This window comes from Scyliorhinus torazame, chromosome 12 (genome assembly GCF_047496885.1).
Source record: "Scyliorhinus torazame isolate Kashiwa2021f chromosome 12, sScyTor2.1, whole genome shotgun sequence".
NCBI classification, from domain to species: Eukaryota; Metazoa; Chordata; class Chondrichthyes; order Carcharhiniformes; family Scyliorhinidae; genus Scyliorhinus; species Scyliorhinus torazame.
In genome coordinates this window covers 96422449-96443906 of record NC_092718.1, presented here as the reverse complement: position 1 = coordinate 96443906, position 21458 = coordinate 96422449, and the positions used below count along the sequence as shown (strand labels likewise).

The following is a 21458-nucleotide window of genomic DNA, read 5'->3' as shown; positions in this document are numbered from 1 at the left end:
CAGGCCAGGTGTTGGATTTGGAGGTAGGAGAGCACTTTGGGGACAGTGACCACAATTCGGTGACGTTTACGTTAATGATGGAAAGGGATAAGTATACACCGCAGGGCAAGAGTTATAGCTGGGGGAAGGGCAATTATGATGCCATTAGACGTGACTTAGGGGGGATAGGTTAGAGAAGTAGGCTGCAAGTGTTGGGCACACTGGATAAGTGGAGCTTGTTCAAGGATCAGCTACTGCGTGTTCTTGATAAGTATGTACCGGTCAGACAGGGAGGAAGGCGTCGAGCGAGGGAACCGTGGTTTACCAAAGAAGTGGAATCTCTTGTTAAGAGGAAGAAGGAGGCCTATGTGAAGATGAGCTGTGAAGTTTCAGTTGGGGCGATGGATAGTTACAAGGTAGCGAGGAAGGATCTAAAGAGAGAGCTAAGACGAGCAAGGAGGGGACATGAGAAGTATTTGGCAGGTAGGATCAAGGAAAACCCAAAAGCTTTCTATAGGTATGTCAGGAATAAGCGAATGACTAGGGTAAGAGTAGGACCAGTCAAGGACAGGGATGGGAAGTTGTGTGTGGAGTCTGAAGAGATAGGCGAGATACTAAATGAATATTTTTCGTCAGTATTCACTCAGGAAAAAGATAATGTTGTGGAGGAGAATGCTGAGACCCAGGCTATTAGAATAGATGGCATTGAGGTACGTAGGGAAGAGGTGTTGGCAATTCTGGACAGGCTGAAAATAGATAAGTCCCCGGGGCCTGATGGGATTTATCCTAGGATTCCCTGGGAGGCCAGGGAAGAGATTGCTGGACCTTTGGCTTTGATTTGTATGTTATCATTGGCTACAGGAATAGTGCCAGAGGACTGGAGGATAGCAAATGTGGTCACTTTGTTCAAAAAGGGGAGCAGAGACAACCCCGGCAACTATAGACCGGTGAGCCTCACGTCTGTAGTGGGTAAAGTCTTGGAGGGGATTATAAGAGACAAGATTTATAATCATCTAGATAGGAATAATATGACCACGGATAGTCAGCATGGCTTTGTGAAGGGTAGGTCATGCCTCACAAACCTTATCGAGTTCTTTGAGAAGGTGACTGAACAGGTAGACGAGGGTAGAGCAGTTGATGTGGTGTATATGGATTTCAGTAAAGCGTTTGATAATGTTCCCCACGGTAGGCTATTGCAGAAAATACGGAGGCCTGGGGATTGAGGGTGATTTAGAGATGTGGATCAGAAATTGGCTAGCTGAAAGAAGACAGAGGGTGGTGGTTGATGGGAAATGTTCAGAACGGAGTTCAGTTACAAGTGGCGTACCACAAGGGTCTGTTCTGGGGCCGTTGCTGTTTGTCATTTTTATCAATGACCTAGAGGAAGGCGCAGAAGGGTGGGTGAGTAAATTTGCAGACGACACTAAAGTCGGTGGTGTTGTCGACAGTGTGGAAGGATGTAGCAGGTTACAGAGGGACATAGATAAGCTGCAGAGCTGGGCTGAGAGGTGGCAAATGGAGTTTAATGTAGAGACGTGTGAGGTGATTCACTTTGGAAGGAATAACAGGAATGCGGAATATTTGGCTAATGGCAAAGTTCTTGGAAGTGTGGATGAGCAGAGGGATCTAGGTGTCCATGTACATAGATCCCTGAAAGTTGCCACCCAGGTTGATAGGGTTGTGAAGAAGGCCTATGGAGTGTTGGCCTTTATTGGTAGAGGGATTGAGTTCCGGAGTCAGGAGGTCATGTTGCAGCTGTACAAAACTCTGGTACGGCCGCATTTGGAGTATTGCGTACAGTTCTGGTCACCGCTTTATAGGAAGGACGTGGAGGCTTTGGAGCGGGTGCAGAGGAGATTTACCAGGATGTTGCCTGGTATGGAGGGAAAATCTTATGAGGAAAGGCTGATTGACTTGAGGTTGTTTTCGTTGGAGAGAAGAAGGTTAAGCGGAGACTTAATAGAGGCATACAAAATGATCAGGGGGTTAGATAGGGTGGACAGTGAGATCCTTCTCCCGCGGATGGAAATGGCTGGCACGAGGGGACATAGCTTTAAACTGAGGGGTAATAGATATAGGACAGAGGTCAGAGGTAGGTTCTTTACGCAAAGAGTGGTGAGGCCGTGGAATGCCCTACCTGCAACAGTAGTGAACTCGCCAACATTGAGGGCATTTAAAAGTTTATTGGATAAGCATATGGATGATAAGGGCATAGTGTAGGTTAGATGGCTTTTGTTTCGGTGCAACATCGTGGGCCGAAGGGCCTGTACTGCGCTGTATCGTTCTATGTTCTATGAATGAGCATGTAGAATAGTGTGTAATTACAGCATCCAGCCCCTAGATGGAGGAAGAGCACAGCTCATGTGCCACATGATGGTCTGTGTGATTTTGGAGTTAGTGGAGGGGTTTGAGACAGTTGTATTTTTCAGTAGTTCTGTGTATTGTAGTTATTTGATCTAATACTTAGCTTTTTCGGCATACTTAAGAATTCACAGTTTATAATAATGTAAATAAATTGACTTTGATTCAGTACAAAGTCTGCATGTTCTTTGTAGCAACACTGCACCTTAATAATATTAATTTAAACAAACAAAGAATATTATAGTCACTCCCTGTGACGGTTTTTCACTTCCTCTCAATGTCACACACACTCCCTGACATGATCACACACACAGTCCTTGTCATGGTCATACCCACTTCGTGTTGTGGTCACACTCACTTCCAATGCCACACACACTTCCTGTTATGATCACACTCATTTCCTGTCATGGTCACTTTCACTTCTTTGCAATGTCACACTTTCTGTCACACTTGTCGTGTTGGGTGCTCTGCTACACAGACGAACCAACACGGTTGCGGATGGTACAACTCAGTTTTATTACTAACAATATTTACAATGATAAACTGGTTACTGTGGTTCGTTCATTACCCTTGAATCTGTGGACCTATCCCTAACACTATCTTGGAGTGGCACTCAGCACATGGTAAATGTCTGAGTGGCTTGCTGTGAGCTCTGTGCCCTGAGCTGTCTCCTGCTGGAATCAGCGGGAAGTGTCGTGTTCCCCATTTTATAGTGTGTCTGCTCTTGCCTGTGATTGGCTGTGGTGTTGTGTGTGTGTTGATTCGTCCGTTGATCTGTCCATCAGTATGTATGTATGTTTGCACCATGATGTTTACCTGAATATCATGACAACAGTCACGCACCCACTCCCTGTCCCGGTCACACCGACTTCACGTTGTGGTCACACTCACTTCCGATATCACACACTCCCTGTCCCGGTCACACCGACTTCACGTTGTGGTCACACTCACTTCCAATATCACACACTCCCTGTCCCGGTCACACCGACTTCACGTTGTGGTCACACTCACTTCCAATATCACACACTCCCTGTCCCGGTCACACCGACTTCACATTGTGGTCACACTCACTTCCAATATCACACACTCCCTGTCCCGGTCACACCGACTTCACGTTGTGGTCACACTCACTTTCTTTTTTAAAAAATATATTTTATTAAAGTCTTCAAAGACAATTTTTTCCCTTACAAATCAACAAAAATGGTAGCATGATACCTGCTATATAACATTGTTTAAATAATATAGTAAACTAACCAAATAACACAAAGAAATGCTCCCCCCACCCCCTCTCCCCATGTAGAACACAAACAATTTACCCCTCCCCCCCCCCCCTCTCTGGGCTGCTGCTGCTGGCTATCTATCTTCCCCCTAACGTTCCGCTAGATAGTCGAGGAACGGTTGCCACCGCCTGGTGAACCCTTGATCCGATCCTCTCAGCGCAAACTTCATCCGCTCCAGTTTTATGAACCCCGCCATATCGTTTATCCAGGTCTCCAGGCCGGGGGGTTTCGCTTCCTTCTACATGAGTAAAATCCTACGCCGGGCTACTAGGGACGCAAAGGCCACAACATCGGCCTCTTTCGCCTCCTGCACTCCCGGCTCATTCGCTACTCCAAATATAGCTAACCCCCAGCCTGGCTTGACCCGGACCTTCACCACCTTCGAGATCACTCCCGTCACTCCCCTCCAATACCCCTCCAGTGCCGGACACGACCAAAACATATGTGTGTGGTTCGCCGGGCTTCCCCGCACCTCCCGCACCTGTCCTCCACTCCGAAGAACCTGCTCAACCTTGCTTCCGTTATGTGTGCTCTATGTAGCACCTTAAATTGGATCAGGCTAAGCCTGGCACACGAGGAAGAGGAATTTACCCTGCTTAGGGCATCAGCCCACAAACCCTCCTCAATCTCCTCCCCGAGCTCTTCTTCCCATTTTCCCTTCAGTTCGCCCACCAGCTCCTCCCCCTCTTCTCTCATCTCCCGGAATATCTCGGACACTTTGCCCTCCCCGACCCACACCCCCGAAAGCACCCTGTCCTGGATCCCTTGTGTCGGGAGCAGCGGAAATTCCCTCACCAGTTGTCTCGTGAACGCTCTCACCTGCATATACCTAAAGGTATTTCCCAGGGGCAGCTCATACATTTCCTCAAGCGCTCCCAAACTCGCAAACGTCCCATCTATAAATAAGTCTCCCACTCTCCTGATTCCTGCCCGGTGCCAGCCCTGGAATCCTCCGTCCAGCCTCCCTGGGGCAAACCTGTGGTTGTTCCTGATCGGGGACCACACCGAGGCTCCCAGTACACCCCTCTGTCGCCTCCATTGCCCCCAGATACTTAATGTTGCCGCCACCACTGGGTTCGTGGTAAAACTTTTCGGGGAGAGCGGTAATGGCGCCGTCACCAGCGCCTTCAAGCTCGTCCCTTTGCAGGACTTCATCTCCAACCTTTTCCACGCCGCTCCCTCTCCCTCTATCATCCATTTACGAATCATCGCCACGTTGGCGGCCCAATAGTAGTCGCCCAAATTCGGCAACGCCAGTCCCCCTCTGTCTCTGCTACGTTGTAGGAACACCCTCCTTACCCTCGGGGCCTTCCCTGCCCACACGAAGCTCGCGATGCTCCTATCTATTTTTTTTAAAGAAGGCCTTAGTGATCAGTATAGGGAGACATTGGAACACAAATAGGAACCTCGGGAGGACCATCATCTTAATTGCCTGCACTCTGCCCGCCAGTGACAGCGGCTGCATGTCCCACCTTTTGAAATCCTCTTCCATTTGTTCCACCAGCCGTGTCAGATTGAGTCTGTGTAAGGTTCCCCAGCTCCTGTCTATCTGAATCCCCAGGTATCGGAAGTTTCTTTCCATTCTCCTTAGCGGTAGGCCATCTATCCCTCTACTCTGGTCCCCAGGGTGTATCACAAAAAGCTCACTCTTTCCCATGTTAAGCCTATATCCCGAGAAATCTCCAAACTCCCTCAATATCTGCATGACCTCTGTCATCCCCCCCACTGGATCCGTCACATACAGCAGTAGGTCATCCGCATAGAGTGACACTCGGTGTTCCTCTCCCCCTCTAACCACCCCTCTCCATTTTCTGGAGTCTCTCAGCGCTATGGCCAGTGGTTCAATTGCCAGCGCGAACAGTAATGGGGACAGCGGGCATCCCTGTCTTGTTCCCCTGTGTAGTCGAAAATACTCCGACCTTTGCCGATTTGTGACCACATTTGCCGTTGGGGCCCCATAGAGGAGTTTAACCCAGCTGACAAACCCCTCCCCGAACCCAAACCTCCTCAGCACCTCCCACAGATACTCCCACTCCACCCTATCAAATGCCTTCTCTGCATCCATTGCCGCCACTATCTCTGCCTCCCCCTCTGCTGGGGGCATCATTATCACCCCTAATAGCCGTCGCACGTTGACATTCAATTGTCTCCCCTTTACGAACCCTGTCTGGTCTTCGTGCATCACCCCCGGGACACAATCCTCCATCCTCGTTGCCAGCACCTTTGCCAGCAACGTGGCGTCCACATTTAGCAATGAGATAGGCCTATAGGACCCGCACTGCAGCGGATCTTTATCTCGCTTCAAGATTAGTGATATCGTCGCCTCCGACATTGTCGGGGGTAGGGTCCCCCCTTCTCTGGCCTCGTTAAAGATTCTTACCAGCAGCGGGGCCAACAAGTCCACATATTTTCTATAGAATTCCACCGGGAACCCATCTGGTCCCGGGGCCTTCCCTGCCTGCATGTTCCCCAGCCCTTTGGTCACCTCGTCCACCCCAATTGGCGCCCCCAGGCCTGCCACCTCCTGCTCCTCCACCTTCGGGAACCTTAGTTGGTCCAGAAACTGCTGCATCCCCTCTTTTCTCTCCGGGGGTTGGGACCTATATAGCCTCTCGTAAAAGGTCTTAAACACCTCGTTTATCTTCTCCGCTCTCCGCACCGTGGCTCCCGTTTCATCCCTAACTCCCCCTATCTCCTTCGCCGCTGTCCTCTTTCGCAGCTGGTGGGCCAACAGGCGACTCGCCTTTTCCCCATATTCATATCTCATCCCCTGTGCCTTCCTCCACTGTGCCTCTGCCCTCCCTGTGGTGAGCAGATCGAACTCCATCTGGAGTCGTCGCCTCTCCCTGTATAGTCCTTCATCCGGGGCCTCCGCATATTTTTTATCTACCCTCAAAATCTCCCCCAGTAGTCTTTCCCTTTCTTTGGCCTCCGTTTTCCCCTTGTCAGCCCTGATGGAGATCAACTCTCCCCTGACCACCGCTTTTAGTGTTTCCCATACTACTCCTACTCGGACCTCCCCGTCGTCGTTGGCCTCCAGGTATCTTTCGATACATCTCCGCACCCTTCCGCAGACTCCCTCATCCGCCAATAATCCCACATCCAGTCGCCAGAGTGGACGCTGCTCCCTCTCCTCTCCTAGTTCCAGGTCCACCCAGTGTGGGGCATGATCTGAAACAGCTATGGCTGAGTACTCAGTTCCTTCCACCCTCGAAATCAGTGACCTACCCAAAACAAAGAAATCTATCCGGGAGTATACCTTATGGACATGGGAGAAAAAGGAGAACTCTTTGGCCAGTGGCCTAGCAAATCCCCACGGATCCACTCCCCCCATTTGGTCCATAAACCCCCTAAGCACCTTGGCCGCTGCCGGCCTTCTTCCGGTCCTAGATCTAGATCTATCTAACCCTGGGTCCAGCACGGTGTTGAAGTCCCCCCCTCATTATCAGATTTCCTACCTCCAGGTCCGGGATACATCCCAGCATCCGCTTCATAAATCCCGCATCATCCCAATTCGGGGCATATACATTAACCAACACGACCTCCATTCCCTGCAGTCTGCCGCTCACCATCACATATCTGCCACCGCTGTCCGCTACAATGTTCCTAGCCTAGAATGACACCCGTTTCCCCACCAATATGGCCACCCCCCTATTCTTTGCGTCCAGCCCCGAGTGAAACACCTGTCCCACCCATCTTTTCCTTAACCTAACCTGGTCCACCACCTTCAGGGGCGTCTCCTGAAGCATGGCCACGTCTGCCTTCAGTCCTTTTAAGTGCGCGAACACTTGGGCCCTCTTAATCGGCCCATTTAGGCCTCTCACGTTCCACGTGATCAGCGGGACTGGGGGGCTGCCCACCCCCCTCCCCTGTCGACTAGCCATCACCCTCTCTGGGCCAGTCCCACGTCCCGGTTCTGCGCACCCCCTCGTCCCCCAGGCGGCGCATTCCCGCCCCGACCACCTTTTCTTTTACCAGTTCCGTCTCGATCTCCGCAGCAGCAACCCAGTTATCCCTCCCCCCCTTGGCCCCCCCCCCCCCCCCCCCGCCAGACCCCCATCTAGCATGGTTACTCCCCCCATATTGCTTCCGAAAGTCAGCAGACTTCAACTGACCCCGGCTTCTCCCGCTCTCTCCTTGACCCCCCCGTGTGAGGAACTCCCATCCTCCTTGCGCCTATCTTCCCGCCATCATCTTTCTGACGCGGGAACAAGAAAAAGAAACCTCGTGTTCTCTAGAGCCGTCCCGCCCCTCGTGGCGCAGCTCCCTCTGCCGCCCCACTCCCATTCCCCATCCCCCGCCTGTGTCTCTTCTTCCCCCCCACCGGCGCCCACATTTCTCAATCCCCCATCCCCAATTTACATTTCTATATACATCAGCATTGTCGTTTCCCCTCCAACATCAGTCCCTCAGTTCTGATCCAGTTTCTCGTTTTTAATGAAGGTCCATGCTTCTTCTGCCGTTTCGAAGTAGTAATGCCTCTCCTGGTGCGCGACCCACAGTCCCGCCGGCTGCAACATCCCGAACTTCACTTTCTTCTTGTGCAGCACCGCCTTGGCTCGATTGAAGCTCGCCCTCCTTCTCGCCACCTCCGCACTCCAATCCTGATACCCTCGTATCACCGCATTCTCCCATCTGCTACTCCGTACCTTCTTGGCCCATCTCAGAAACGCCTCTCTATCATTGAAGCGGTGAAATCGCACGATCATCGCCCTAGGTGGTTCTCCAGCCTTTGGTCTCCTCGCAGGGACGCAATGGATCCCTTCCACTTCCAAGGGGATCGAGGGGGCCTCAGCTCCCATTAGCGAGCGCAGCATCATACTCACGTAAGCCCCGCCGTCAGCTCCTTCCACTCCCTCGGGGAGACCCAGGATCCGGAGGTTCTTTCTCCGTGATCTGTTTTCCAGGACTTCAATCCTTTCGATGCACTTCTTATGGAGCGCCTCGTGCGTCTGCATTTTGAACGCCAGGCCCAGGATCTCGTCCTCGTTGTCAGTCACCTTCTGCTCCACCACACGGAGCTCTATCTCCTGGGACTTTTGTGTCTCCTTAAGCCCCTCAATTGCTTGTAGCATCGGGGCCAGCACCTCCTTTTTTAGCAGCTCCACACACCGTCTTAAAAATTCATCCTGGTCCGGTCCCCATGTTGCCTGGGCTCCCTCCGCCGCCAGCTTGCTCCTTTCTTCCTTCTGCCACTGCCCTCGAGGATTCTTCGAGATCTGGCTGCCGCTGCCGATATTTTCCTTTTTCGTTGGGGGGGACTCCCTGTTGTCTCACCCACACCGGCTTTTGTCCCGAAAAAATTCCCCGTTGGGGCTCTTAAAAGAGCCCGAAGGTCCGTTCGAGCTGGAGCCGCCGAAACGTGCGGCTTAGCTGGTCACCGCCGCAACCGGAAGTCGTCACACTCACTTTCAATGTCACACACACTCCCTGTCATGATCACACTCACTTCCTGTCACATTAAGGTCATACCCACCTTTCCCTTGTCACGCATTGCTGAGTTCCTTTATTTTTGTGAATTAAGGTGTTTTTTAACAGAGCAATTCCACTGGAGATTTTTAACGTTTAAATAACAATGTGCACATATACCCAATAAAAAAGCAAAAATAAATAATTTACAGATCACCGTGCTCAACCGCAACAGATATGAGAGAGGTGCACCTGGTGCTCTTGTGTCCAATTCCAGTCCGCACTGTTTTGCATTTCCCTTATATTAATCCTGTACGATTGCTGCTGGTTTTTTTCTGACCAGTTCTTGTTCCTTATTGGACCACTGTGCCTTCTGCTGAGATTTCACAAAGTTCTGGGCTGGGGAGGAAATTCTTTTATTCGCTTGAATTTGATAAATGATGGGAGATGTCTTGACCGAGTGGAGCTCTCTGATCATCGCTCACGCTGCCTTGAGAGATCAGCTTTCTCCGAGCCTACACAAAGAACAATGGAGGTTAGTTGATGTCTGGCAGGTAAAATATCAGCCCATTGTAAAATCCCTCCTACCTGCCTAATTAATGATAGTTAGAGGGCAGCCAGAGACTAAAGACTTTGGGTATTTTCTAAGAATTAATTTGTTAATTTCAATTGTGTTACGACTGGAGGTCAAGTAGGGGCTGGAATTGACTGCACACTAGCCCAGGGGGTCTTAACATAATTTGTGGGTTCGGTCCTGTGATCCTTGTAAATATAGATGCCGATGTTTGGGTTACAGTATGATATACCCTCAATTGTGACACGAGAGAGTGTACTCGTAAAGCAAAGGCTTTAATAAACAGAGAACTTCCAGCCGGAGAGATGAGTGCTCACTGAGCGCCGCCCACAGGACACCACCTTATAAACAGCCCCTGGGAGGTGGAGCCGGAGGCGGAGTCCCCCTGGGTTCCAAACCCGGTCTTAAAGGGACATTACATGCATGATCTTAAAGGCACAATACCTATTCATCACACAGTATATATTAAAAAGAGAAACCAGGGGAGAATTCCGGTGGCGACATGTAGATGGAAGTTGCATGTTGGGTAGCTCCTGCTAGAGATTCTGGTTTTGGAGTTCATTGCCTGGTTTCAGGGCCTGTTTGTGAACAAGCTGGTGCAGGAAGGCATAACGAAGGGGCGGAAGATCCAGAAGAAAGCCATTGGGAAGAAGTGAGCGAATGAAAGTTCGCTGTTGAGTGAACGGGTCAGCCCGGCAGCAGGAAAGGTGGCGGAGGATGGGTCGCTGGGTTGGGATGCAACCCTCACAGTGGAAACTCTGACTGAGGTGATGACTGGAGAATTCGAGAAGCAGTTCACGAAGCATATGGAAGGAGATGATGGCTGCGATGAAGGAACGGGTGGAGGAGGCGATTGCCCTGGTGAAGGTGGCAGCGTCAACGACAATGGCTGAGGTACCGAGGTACATCCCAACAGCCAACCCCAAAGTGTAACAAAAGGCACACTCACCATCGTTGCTCCCCCGCCAAGACCTTCCCAGGAATACCCACCCCATAAACACTTTAACGAGCACACAAATCTCCTCCAAAGTTCAATGTCCTCACACTCCTCCCAGTCCATTTTCCCTCATGAATTCCATCGCCTCCTCTGGCGTGTCAAAATAAAGGTCTTGCTTCTGGAATGTCACCCACAAGCGGGCCGGGAATAATACCCCAAACTTCACCGCTTTTCAAAGAGGGCAGCCTTAATCCGGTTACACCAAGCCTTCCTCGTCGCCAGATCCGCACCGTCCTGGTACACCCACAGCTTGTTCCCTTCCCAGGTACATTTCCTGGTCTGCCTTGCCCATGGAAGGATCTTCTCTGGCCTCCTCCTTAGCACCCTGTGCGCTCGGTCCACCTCTCGAGGCCGATCAAAGGCCTCCGCACCTTCACTGCCTTCAAGCGTCCCAACAATCCTGACACTTTCCCTCCTGGAGCTATTCTCCAGTCCTCAGCCTCTTCTGGCTCTCCCGCATCACTCCCACCTCCGCCACCAATGAGGCCAACTGCTCCCCACTGCCTCCTCCACTTCGGACGTCGATACGGCGCACGGCGTACTAGCAGAGTACGCCGCTTTGGAGGGGGCGGAGCATCGCGAATGCAGCGCCGCCCCCGATTTGGTGTAAATGGGTATTCTCCAGCCAATCACCGAACGTGATTCCGTCGTCGCCGACCGGAGAATCCCGGCCATGATATCCAGCGAAGGCAGGGAGACTCAATTCACACTAAATCACAATGTATTTGCACCAATCTGCAGCAGCAGTAAGTTGAAGGCGGAGACTGCAGCAATAGTGAGTTGGGCAGCACGGGTGCATGGTGGTTAGCACAATTGCTTCACAGCTCCAGGGTCCCAGGTTCTATTCCCAGCTTGGTTCACTGTCTGTGCAGAGTCTGCACGTTCTCCCCGGGTGCTCCGGTTTCCTCCCACAGTCCAAAGATGTGCAGGTTAGGTGGATTCGTCATGTGGCCTTAGTGTCCAAAATTGCTCTCAGTGTTGGGTCGGGTTACTGGGTAATGGGGTTAGGGTGGAGGTGTCGGATTGGGTAGGGTGCTCTTTCAAAGAGCTGGTGCCGGTGCAGACTCGATGGGCCGAATGGCCTTCTTCTGCACTGTAAATTCTATGATCTATGAATCGCTGCCTGAAGCGGCTCCACCACATTAGCCAGGTCCTCTAAGGCCTCCTTCCTTCGCTGCTGGAACTTCCTGTTGAGGAATTCCAGCAGTTGCTCCGTCGACCACTGGGCGGGCAGCACTGCCCTTCTGCTCTCTGCCATCTTCTCTTGTGCCACACCACTAACCCTCTTGCTCAAGCTGTTGCCTCTTTCTCGTTACACTCCTCATCTATGTTTCTAATTCTATGAAGGCAGAGTCATGAAAATAAATGGACAGTGCCATTGAAGATAAATGGCACAGTGATAACAGTCAAGCTCGACACTGCCCAACTTTATCAACCTGTCCGATGTAAAAAAAGCTGCAGATTGCACCAGAAATAGTTACCAGGGGCGAAATTCTCCCCCAATCAGACGGGCATCGCGCCGGCCCAAGGTGCGGAATCCGCCGCATCTTTGGCGGCCTAGCCCCAACATTGAGGGGCTAGGCCGACGCCGGAGGGATTTCCGCCCCGCCAGCTGGCGGAAATGGCGTTTGTTGCCCCGCCAGCTGGCGCGGAAATGCAGCGCATGCGCGGGAGCGTCAGCGGCCGCTGACAGTTTCCCGGCGCATGCGCGGGAGCGTCAGCGGCCGCTGACAGTTTCCCGCGCATGCGCAGTGGGGAGAGTCACTTCCGCCTCCGCCATGGTGGAGGCCGTGGCGGAGGCGGAAGGGAAAGAGTGCCCCCACGGCACAGGCCCGCCCGCGGATCGGTGGGCCCCGATCGCGGGCCAGGCCACCGTGGGGGCACCCCCCGGGGCCAGATCGCCCGCGCCCCCCCTCAGGACCCCGGAGCCCGCCCACGCCGCCTGGTCCCGCCGGTAAATACCAGGTTTAATTTACGCCAGCGGGACAGGCAATTTCTGGGCGGGACTTCGGCCCATTCGGGCCGGAGAATTGAGCGGGGGGTCCCGCCAACCGGCGCGTCCCGATTCCCGCCCCCGCCGAATATCCGGTACCGGAGACTTCGGCAATCGGCGGGGGCGGGCGGGATTCACGGCGGCCAACGGCCACTCTCCGACCCGGCGGGGGGTCGGAGAATGACGCCCCTGAATTGTATTGCTGAGATTATAATGGTAATGAAATCTCGTCATTAGGAGCTTGGGAGCTTGAGGTTGATGTAAAGGACAAAACTCACAGGTTGAAATTTTCTGTGGTGGCAGCGGACCACGAGTCTTTAATTAGATATGAGGCATGTGAGGAGCTGCAGCTCGTCCAACGAGTCTAAATGCAGACAGTGCTGCAATAGGCCCTCATCCTTCAGGAGACTCCATACTGAATGTTTTCCCTGAAATTTTCCCAGGTTTTGGTACATTACCATACACTTACACGATTCAATTAAAGGAAGAAACAAAGCCTGTGATTCACGCGCCAAGACATGTGGCGGTGCCATTAAGGGATAAACTAAAGGCAGAGCTCAAGAGAATGACTGCCTTGGGTGTCATTAAGCGTATTAAAATCCCCACAAATTGATGGTACATGTAAATAAGCGCAATAAAGAACCTCCACAATGGATGACCTGTATTGATGGTGTCAAACTACGAGAAGAAACTCAGGACCCAATGTGCAGAAGGTGAGCAGATATCTTCACGAAGAATGGCCCAGAGAATCCGGCTCCAGTTTAAACAATGTGAGAGCACAGCTGGAGTTTTGCTGTGAAAAAAAAGAATAGTAATCTGAAATCTTTAAGATCGGTGGTTCTGAGCAAACGCCACGAAGAGCACAATGGAGCACAAAAGAATGCAAAAAGAGAGCGGAAGACCTGGGGCGAAATTCTCCGTTATCGGTGCAAAGTCCGCCGATCGGCGCAAATCCGACTTGCGTCACGTCGGAAAAATGGGTCGAAAGTCTCCGGCCCGAAATGGGCTAGCAGCGACGTAACGGGATCCGCACTTGTGCACGTGGTTCACGCCGTGCAGCGTCATACGCGCTGCACGGCGTGACGGCTCATAAGGCCGCGCTGCTCCCCCCCACCCGACCGGAACACCCGACCGGAACACCCGACTGGATGGCTGGCCGCCGCTCAGCCCCGAGGTTCGAGTCACGGGATGTGGAGGCGCTCCTGGACGCAGTGGAGCAGAGGAGGGACGCCCTGTATCCCGGGCACGGCCGCAGAGTTGCCCCACACCACAGCCGGCGTCAGTGGAGGGAAGTGGCAGAGGCCCTCACCGCTGTGGCCCTGACACCACGGACAGACACCCAGTGCCACAAGAAGGTGAACGACCTCGTCAGAGCAGGCAGGGTGAGCCTCCCCATATCCCCCCTCCCCCATATCCCCCCTCCCCCATATCCCCCCTCCCCCATATCCCCCCTCCCCCATACCCCCTCCCACTTATCCCTCATATCCCACCCTCCGCAATACCCCCCCATATCCCCCCTCCCCATATCCCCCCTCCCCCATATCCCCCTCCCCATATACCCCTCCCCCATATCCCCCTCCCCATATCCCCCCTCCCCCATGTCCCCCCTCCCCACATCCCCCCTCCCGCATATCCCCCCTCCCCAATATCCCCCCTCCCCCATATCCCCCCTCCCCATCCCCCATATCCCCCCTCCCCCATAACCCCCTCCCCATATCCCCCCTCCCCCATATCCCCCCTCCCCATATCCCCCCTCCCCCATATCCCCCCTCTCCAATATCCCCCCTCCCCCATATCCCCCCTCCCCCATCCCCCATATCCCCCCTCCCCCATAACCCCCTCCCCATATCCCCCCTCCCCCATATCCTCCATATCCCCCCTCCCCCATATCCCCCCTCCCCCATATCCCCCCTCCCCATATCCCCCTCCCCCATATCCCGCCTCCCCATATACCCATATCCCCCCTCCCCCATATACCCATATCCCCCCTCCCCCATATACAACCTCCCCCATATCCCCCCTCCCCATAACCCCCCTCCCCCATATCCCCCTCCCCCATATCCCCCCTCCCCCATACCCCCCCTCCCCCATATCCCCCCTCCCCCATATCCCCCCTCCCCCATATCCCCCATATCCCCCTCCCCCATAACCCCCTCCCCCTTATCCCCCATATCCCCCCTCCCCAATACCCCCCATATCCCCCCTCCCCCATATCCCCCCTCCCCCATATCCCCCCTCCCCCAAATCCACCCCTCCCCGATATCCCCCCTCCCCATCCACCATATCCCCCCTCCCCCATATCCCCCCTCCCCCATATCCCCCCTCCCCCATATCCCCCCTTCCCCATATCCCCCATATCCCCCTCCCCAATATCCCCCCTCCCCATATCCTCCCTCTCCCATATCCTCCCTCTCCCATATCCTCCCTCTCCCATATCCCCCCTCCCCCATATCCCCCTCCCCATATCCCCCTCCCCATATCCCCCCTCCCCCATATGCCCCATATCCCCTCCACAATATCCCCCCTCCCCATATCCCCCATATCCCCCCTCCCCCATATCCCCCTCCCCCATATCCCCCCTCCCCCATATCCCCCCTCCCCCCTCCCCCATATCCCCAAGTGAATCCAGCCCTAACCATAACCTCTGCAGTACCGTGGGCAGCACGGTAGCATTGTGGATAGCACAATTGCTTCACAGCTCCAGGGTCCCAGGTTCGATTCCGGCTTGGGTCACTGTCTGTGCGGAGTCTGCACATCCTCCCCGTATGTGCGTGGGTTTCCTCCGGGTGCTCCGATTTCCTCCCACAGTCCAAAGATGTGCAGGTTAGGTGGATTGGCCATGCTAAATTGCCCTTAAGTGTCCAAAATTGGCCTTAGTGTTGGGTGGGGTTACTGGGTTATGGGGATGGGGTGGAGGTGTTGACCTTGGGTAAGGTGCTCTTTCCAAGAGCCGGTGCAGACTCGATGGGCCGAATGGCCTCCTTCTGCACTGTAGATACTATGAAAAAAAAAAAAAATACACGCGCAACCGATGGCGTGCATTCATATACCTGCCTAACAGTGTTGCCTTTTACCCCTGCCACCACCGCCCCCCTCCCCCCCCACCCACAGGAGGAGCGCGCACACAACAATAGGGAGCATGTGAGGACTGGAGGAGGCCCCGCTGATGAGAGGCCACTGACCGAACACGAGGAAAGGGCCCTGGAACTGGCTGGCGGACCTGACGACCGGGAGGTTGCTGATGCAGAGGTTGGGGGCGTACTAGCAAGTGAGCCACCGACAGCCCGTCCCCATATCCCCCCTCCCCTATATCCCCCTCCCCCGTATCACCTGATCACTGCCTGCGTGTCTAACCATGCATGCTTCATTGTGTATTGCAGGAGCAAATGTCCCGGCACCCATCCCCGCAGATGCAGACCGCCCGCAGAATGCCCCTCAGAGGCTACGGGAGATGGAGAGACCCGGACCCTCCAGCATGCGACGCCCGCAGGATGCCCCTCGGAGGCCACGGGAGACAGAGAGACCCGGACCCTCCAGCATGCGACGCCCGCAGGATGCCCCTCGGAGGCCACGGGAGACAGAGAGACCCGGACCCTACAGCATGCGACGCCCGCAGGATGCCCCTCGGAGGCCACGGGAGACAGAGAGACCCGGACCCTCCAGCATGCGACGCCCGCAGGATGCCCCTCGGAGGCCACGGGAGACAGAGAGACCCGGACCCTCCAGCATGCGACGCCCGCAGGATGCCCCTCGCACACCACGGGAGACGGAGAGACCTGGAGCAACAGGGAGACGACACCCCCGTCACGTGCGGGTGCGACCACCCAGCGACGAGGGGGGCAGCCACAGGCCCCCGTCACATCCGAGCCAGGACACCACTACCCAGGACACCACTACCCAGGACACCACTACACAGGACACCCATACCCAGGACACCCCTACCCTGGACAGCACTACCCAGGAAGACGAAATACCGGACAGTGACTCAGAGTGGATGGGTGGAGACGAACCCCCACCCCAAAGTGCCATGGACTCAGAGTGGGACGAAGAGCACGACACAACGCCACTGCTGTCACCAACACCCTCCACCATCGCAGAAACACTCACCTCGGTTGGGCATTTTAGTGATGAGGCGTCTGGTACACTCACTGGTGCGCACAACACAGCCGTCCCGGTACAGTAGGTGGAGGTAGGAGCAGCAGCGGGGCCGGGCGGTCGGAGGGCAGCCCAGCCCAAGCGAACATCTGCCGCCCAGATGGATCCCGGGTTCCTGGAGTTACCACACCCACACATAGATCCGATGCAACCACCTACCCGGAGACGAGCGAAGAGGGTGACGGCCGGCTTGCGGCGGCTGCAGTCGCAGGTGGAGAAGTCCACCCGCGTCCAGGAGCTGGAAGTGGTGCCGGTCATACGTGCCACCCAGGCCGACACCGCACGGGTGGCGTCCGCGGTGGAGGCAATGGGTGCGACGGTGTCAGACATGGGGAACGGTTTGCGAGGCCTGGGGCTTTCCGTGCAGGCGGCATCTGTGGCCCAGGACATGGCTGCCCTCTCACAGGAGGCCATGAGCCAGTGCCAGCGCCAGATGGCAGAGGCGCTCAACACCATAGCCCAGTCTCAGCAGGCCATGGCCCAGTCTCTGCAGGCCATGGCCCAGTCTCTGCAGGCCATCGCTGAGGGCATCGGCGCCAGTGGCCATGTGCGAGCCGGCGTCGCACTGTCACAGACAGGGTTTGCCAACCCCTGGGCTCCATGGCTGCAAACCTGCAGACCCCTGTCGATACCAGCACGGGCCTCCAGGACTGGCAGCGCCAGATATCGGGGGGGCGTCGGATGGCCAGTCCGTTCGCATCCCCCACTCATGTAGAGGAGGTCCCAGAACACCGCGACACCTCGGACTCCCCCCCTTCCGTCCCAGGTGCATCGGGTGGGCAACGGGCAGGACAGGCTGGCAGCTCGCCATCTCAGTCGCCCGGGCCGCAGCCTGGCCCATCTAGGCCAGGATGCCCCAGGATACGGCCGCCAAAGGGATCCAGTGTCAGAGGGCAGGAATCACAGGAGTCCACCTCCAGTTCTGCTGTACCGTCTGGGGAACCACGTAGACGTAGTCAAAGGGCCCATAAGGCCAAACAATTAGACACTGAGTAAGTTGGCACGGGTGCAGGGCACAGATGAGTTTTAGGGGCTAGGGCACGTGCATGAACTCCTTTGGTTATTAAAGTCAATGTTACACCTACAGAAGCTGCATTTGTGCTCTGTCCAAAGCGTGCGGGGGTGTCATGTACGTTGAGCGCAAGTGTGTGTGTGTGAGGGGTGGTGTTACCTCAGCCCCAGGTGAGTCTGCCCCGTTCCCCCTGGGCCGCCATCAACATCCCCCCGGGCAGAGGACGGGACCGTGCGCTGCAGTGTCACAGCCGCATGCAGGGATGGTCCGGGTGGATGGTGGTACTGTGGTCATGGGTCAGACATAGTCCAACAATGTGGAGCCAGGAGCTCACCGCAGGGCGGGTTGTCATCATCCTCCATGGCCTGCAATAGACACGCGTCCACCCGCAACTGTGTGAGCCCGGCCCGTTGTGCCGCAGGTGGATCGGCAATGGGGGGGGTGGTGGTGTGCATGCAGGTGGGGTGGGTGGGGTTGGGGAGGGGGGTGAGGGTGCTGGGTGGGTGGATGGGTGGGGGGTGTGGGTGGTCAGCTGTTGCCATGGTGTGCGGTCTGTGGCCATACTACCCGATTCCCACGCCCATCTAGTCAGTGAAGCGGGCGGCTATCAGTCTGTCCCGTGCCCGCTGGGCCAGCCAGTAACGGTGGACAGCCACCTGCCTGTGTCTACCCCGTCTGCCCTGGCCATTACCCCCATCACCCTCATCTGGGGAGGACTGCGCCTCTTCCTGCTGCTCCTCCACTCCGCCCTCCTCTGCCTGCGGCACATCGCCCCTCTGCTGGGCTATGTTGTGCAGGACGCAGCACACCACAATGATGCGGCCGACCCTATCTGACCGATACTGGAGGGCGCCCCCAGAGAGGTCCAGGCACCTGAAAAGCATCTTCAGCACGCCAAAGCACCTCTCTATCACTCCCCTTGTCGCGACATGGGCATCATTGTAGCGGTTCTCCGCCTCATTGCGTGGCCTCCGTATAGGCGTCATCAGCCACGATCGCAATGGGTAGCCCCTGTCGCCCAGCAACCAGCCCCTCAGCCGGGGATGGCGTCCCTCGTACATGCCGGGGATGGATGACCGCGACAACACGTATGAGTCGTGTACACTGCCTGGGTAACGGGCGCAGACGTGAAGGATCATCATGCGGTGGTCGCAGACCACCTGTATGTTCATCGAATAGGTCCCCTTCCTATTGGTGAACACGGCCCTGTTATCTGCAGGTGGCCGCATGGCGACGTGCATCCCATAAATCGCGCCCTGGACCATGGGGAACCCGGCCACGGCAGAGAAGCCCACGGCCCGGGCATCTTGGCTGGCCCGGTCCACAGGGAAGCGGATGTAGCGGTGCGCCATGGCATATAGGGCGTCTGTCACTGCCCGGATGTACCGATGCACCGATGTCTGCGATATGCCGGACAGGTCCCCACTCGGTGCCTGGAATGACCCCGTTGCATAAAAGTTCAGGGCCACCGTAACCTTGACGGACACGGGGAGAGGGTGTCCTCCGCCAGTGCCACGCGGTGACAGGTGTTCCAGCAGGTGGCAGATGTGTGCCACGGTTTCCCACCTCATCCGGAGTCTCCTCCTGCATTCCCGGTCGTGAGGTCCTGGTATGACTGCCGGGGTCGATACACACGGGGCGCCCTCGGGTGCCTCCGTTGCCGTGGGGCCGCGACGTCCTCCTCCCCCTCCTCGTCCTGTCGGTCAGGTGTCCCTCCAGCCTGGGCGGCTGCCGCCTGTCCCTCTGCGGCAGCCTGCGCCGCCTCTCTGGCACGCTCCTCCTCCTCCTCATCCAGGGCAACATAGACATTAGCGGCTGCCGCCACGGCGGCCAACATCGCTGGGTGATCGGAAAACATGACGGCCTGGTGGGGGGGAGGGGAACGACGACATGTCATCACTGCCCATATCCCCTTTTCCCCCCAGCCAGGTGGCATGGACCGCATGGGTCCAACTGTTGGAGGCTGGCACCTGGCCAGGTGGACCAACTCACTTGCTCTCGCATCCCCTTCCCCGGCACGGACCCCCCATCCCCCTCCCTGGCACGGACCCCAACCTCCTCCCTAGCACGGACCCCCCATCCCCCTCCCCGGCACGGACCCAACCTCCTCCCCGGCACGGACCCCCCATCCCCTTCCCCGGCACGGACCCCCCCCAACCTCCTTCCCGGCACGGACCCCCCCCCAACCTCCTTCCCGCACGGACCCCCCCAACCTCCTCCCCGGCACGGACCCCAACCTCCTCCCCGGCACGGACCGCAACCTCCTCCCCGGCACGGACCCCCCATCCCGCTCCCCGGCACGGACCCCAACCTCCTCCCCGGCACGTACCCCCCATCCCCCTCCCAGGCACGGACCCCCCCCCCAACCTCCTCCCCGGCACGGACCCCCCATCCCCCTCCCCGGCATGGACCCCCCCAACCTCCTCCCCGGCACGGACGCCAACCTCCTCCCCGGCACGGACCCCCCATCCCCCTCCACGGCACGGACCCCCTCAACCTCCTCCCCGGCACGGACCCCCCATCCCCCTCCCCGGCACGGACCCCCCCAGCCTCCTCCCTGGCACGGACCCCAACCTCCTCCCCGGCACGTACCCCCCATCCCCCTCCCCGGCACGGACCCCCCCAGCCTCCTCCCTGGCATGGACCCCCCCCCCAACCTCCTCCCCGGCAAGGACCCCAACCTCCTCCCCGGCACGGACCCCCCATCCCCCTCCCCGGCACTGACCCCCCCCCCAACCTCCTCCCCGGCACGGAGCCCCCCAACCTCCTCCCCGGCACGGACCCCAACCTCCTCCCCGGCACGGACCCCCCATCCCCCTCCCCGGCACGGACCCCCCCAACCTCCTCCCTGGCACGGACGCCAACCTCCTCCCCGGCACGGACCCCCCATCTCCCTCCCCGGCACGGACCCCCCCAACCTCCTCCCCGGCACGGACCCCCCATCCCCCTCCCCGGCACGGACCCCCCCCCCAGCCTCCTCCCTGGCACGGACCCCCCAACCTCCTCCCCGGCACGGACCCCAACCTCCTCCCCGGCACGGACCCCCCATCCCCCTCCCCGGCATGGACCCCCCCCAACCTCCTCCCCGGCACGGACCCCACCAACCTCCTCCCCGGCACAGACCCCCCATTCCCCTCCCCAGCACGGACCCCCCCCAACCTCCTCCCCGGCACGGACCCCCCCAATCTCCTCCCCGGCACGGATCCCAACCTCCTCCCCGGCACGGACCCCCCATCCCCCTCCCCGGCACGGATCCCAACCTCCACCCCGGCACGGACCCCCCTCCCGGCACTCCCCCGGAGCCCAGCCCACTCTAACCACCCCCCCCCCCCCGCCGCACACACACACACACAACCCGAGAATAACCTCTCCTCACACATTCAGACTGCAGCCACGCCATCGCCTGCCCAGAGCCAACCCCCCAGACCGTCACTCACCTCCACGCTGGTCGGCGTGAACCTGGAGCACAGGGTCACGCCGATGAAAAGGAGGTTTCATTTACATCGACGTGAACGGTCATCACGTCGACGGGACTTCGGCCCATCCGGAAGGGAGAATATCGGCAGGCCGAAAATCGGCTGCCTTGCGCAGACCCGTGACATTCTCCGACGGCAGCGGCGACATTAACGCCCCGCCGACTTTTCTCCCTTCGGAGACTTCGGCAACCGGCGGGGGCGGGATTCACGGTGGCCAACGGC

At 57.0% G+C, this 21458-nt stretch overlaps 1 protein-coding gene across 2 annotated transcripts in view; it reads right to left on the bottom strand.

The window, feature by feature from the left end:
• Positions 1-8880: 8880 nt before the first annotated feature.
• The window catches only part of LOC140386580 (HEPACAM family member 2-like), a 138842-nt gene continuing 126264 nt past the window's right edge, over positions 8881-21458 (bottom strand). For both annotated transcript variants that reach the window (XM_072469023.1, XM_072469024.1), the window contains exon 5: positions 8881-9544. In XM_072469023.1, the coding sequence (XP_072325124.1) occupies positions 9446-9544 (99 nt within the window). In that variant the 3' untranslated portion in view covers positions 8881-9445. The remainder of the gene's footprint in view (positions 9545-21458) is intronic.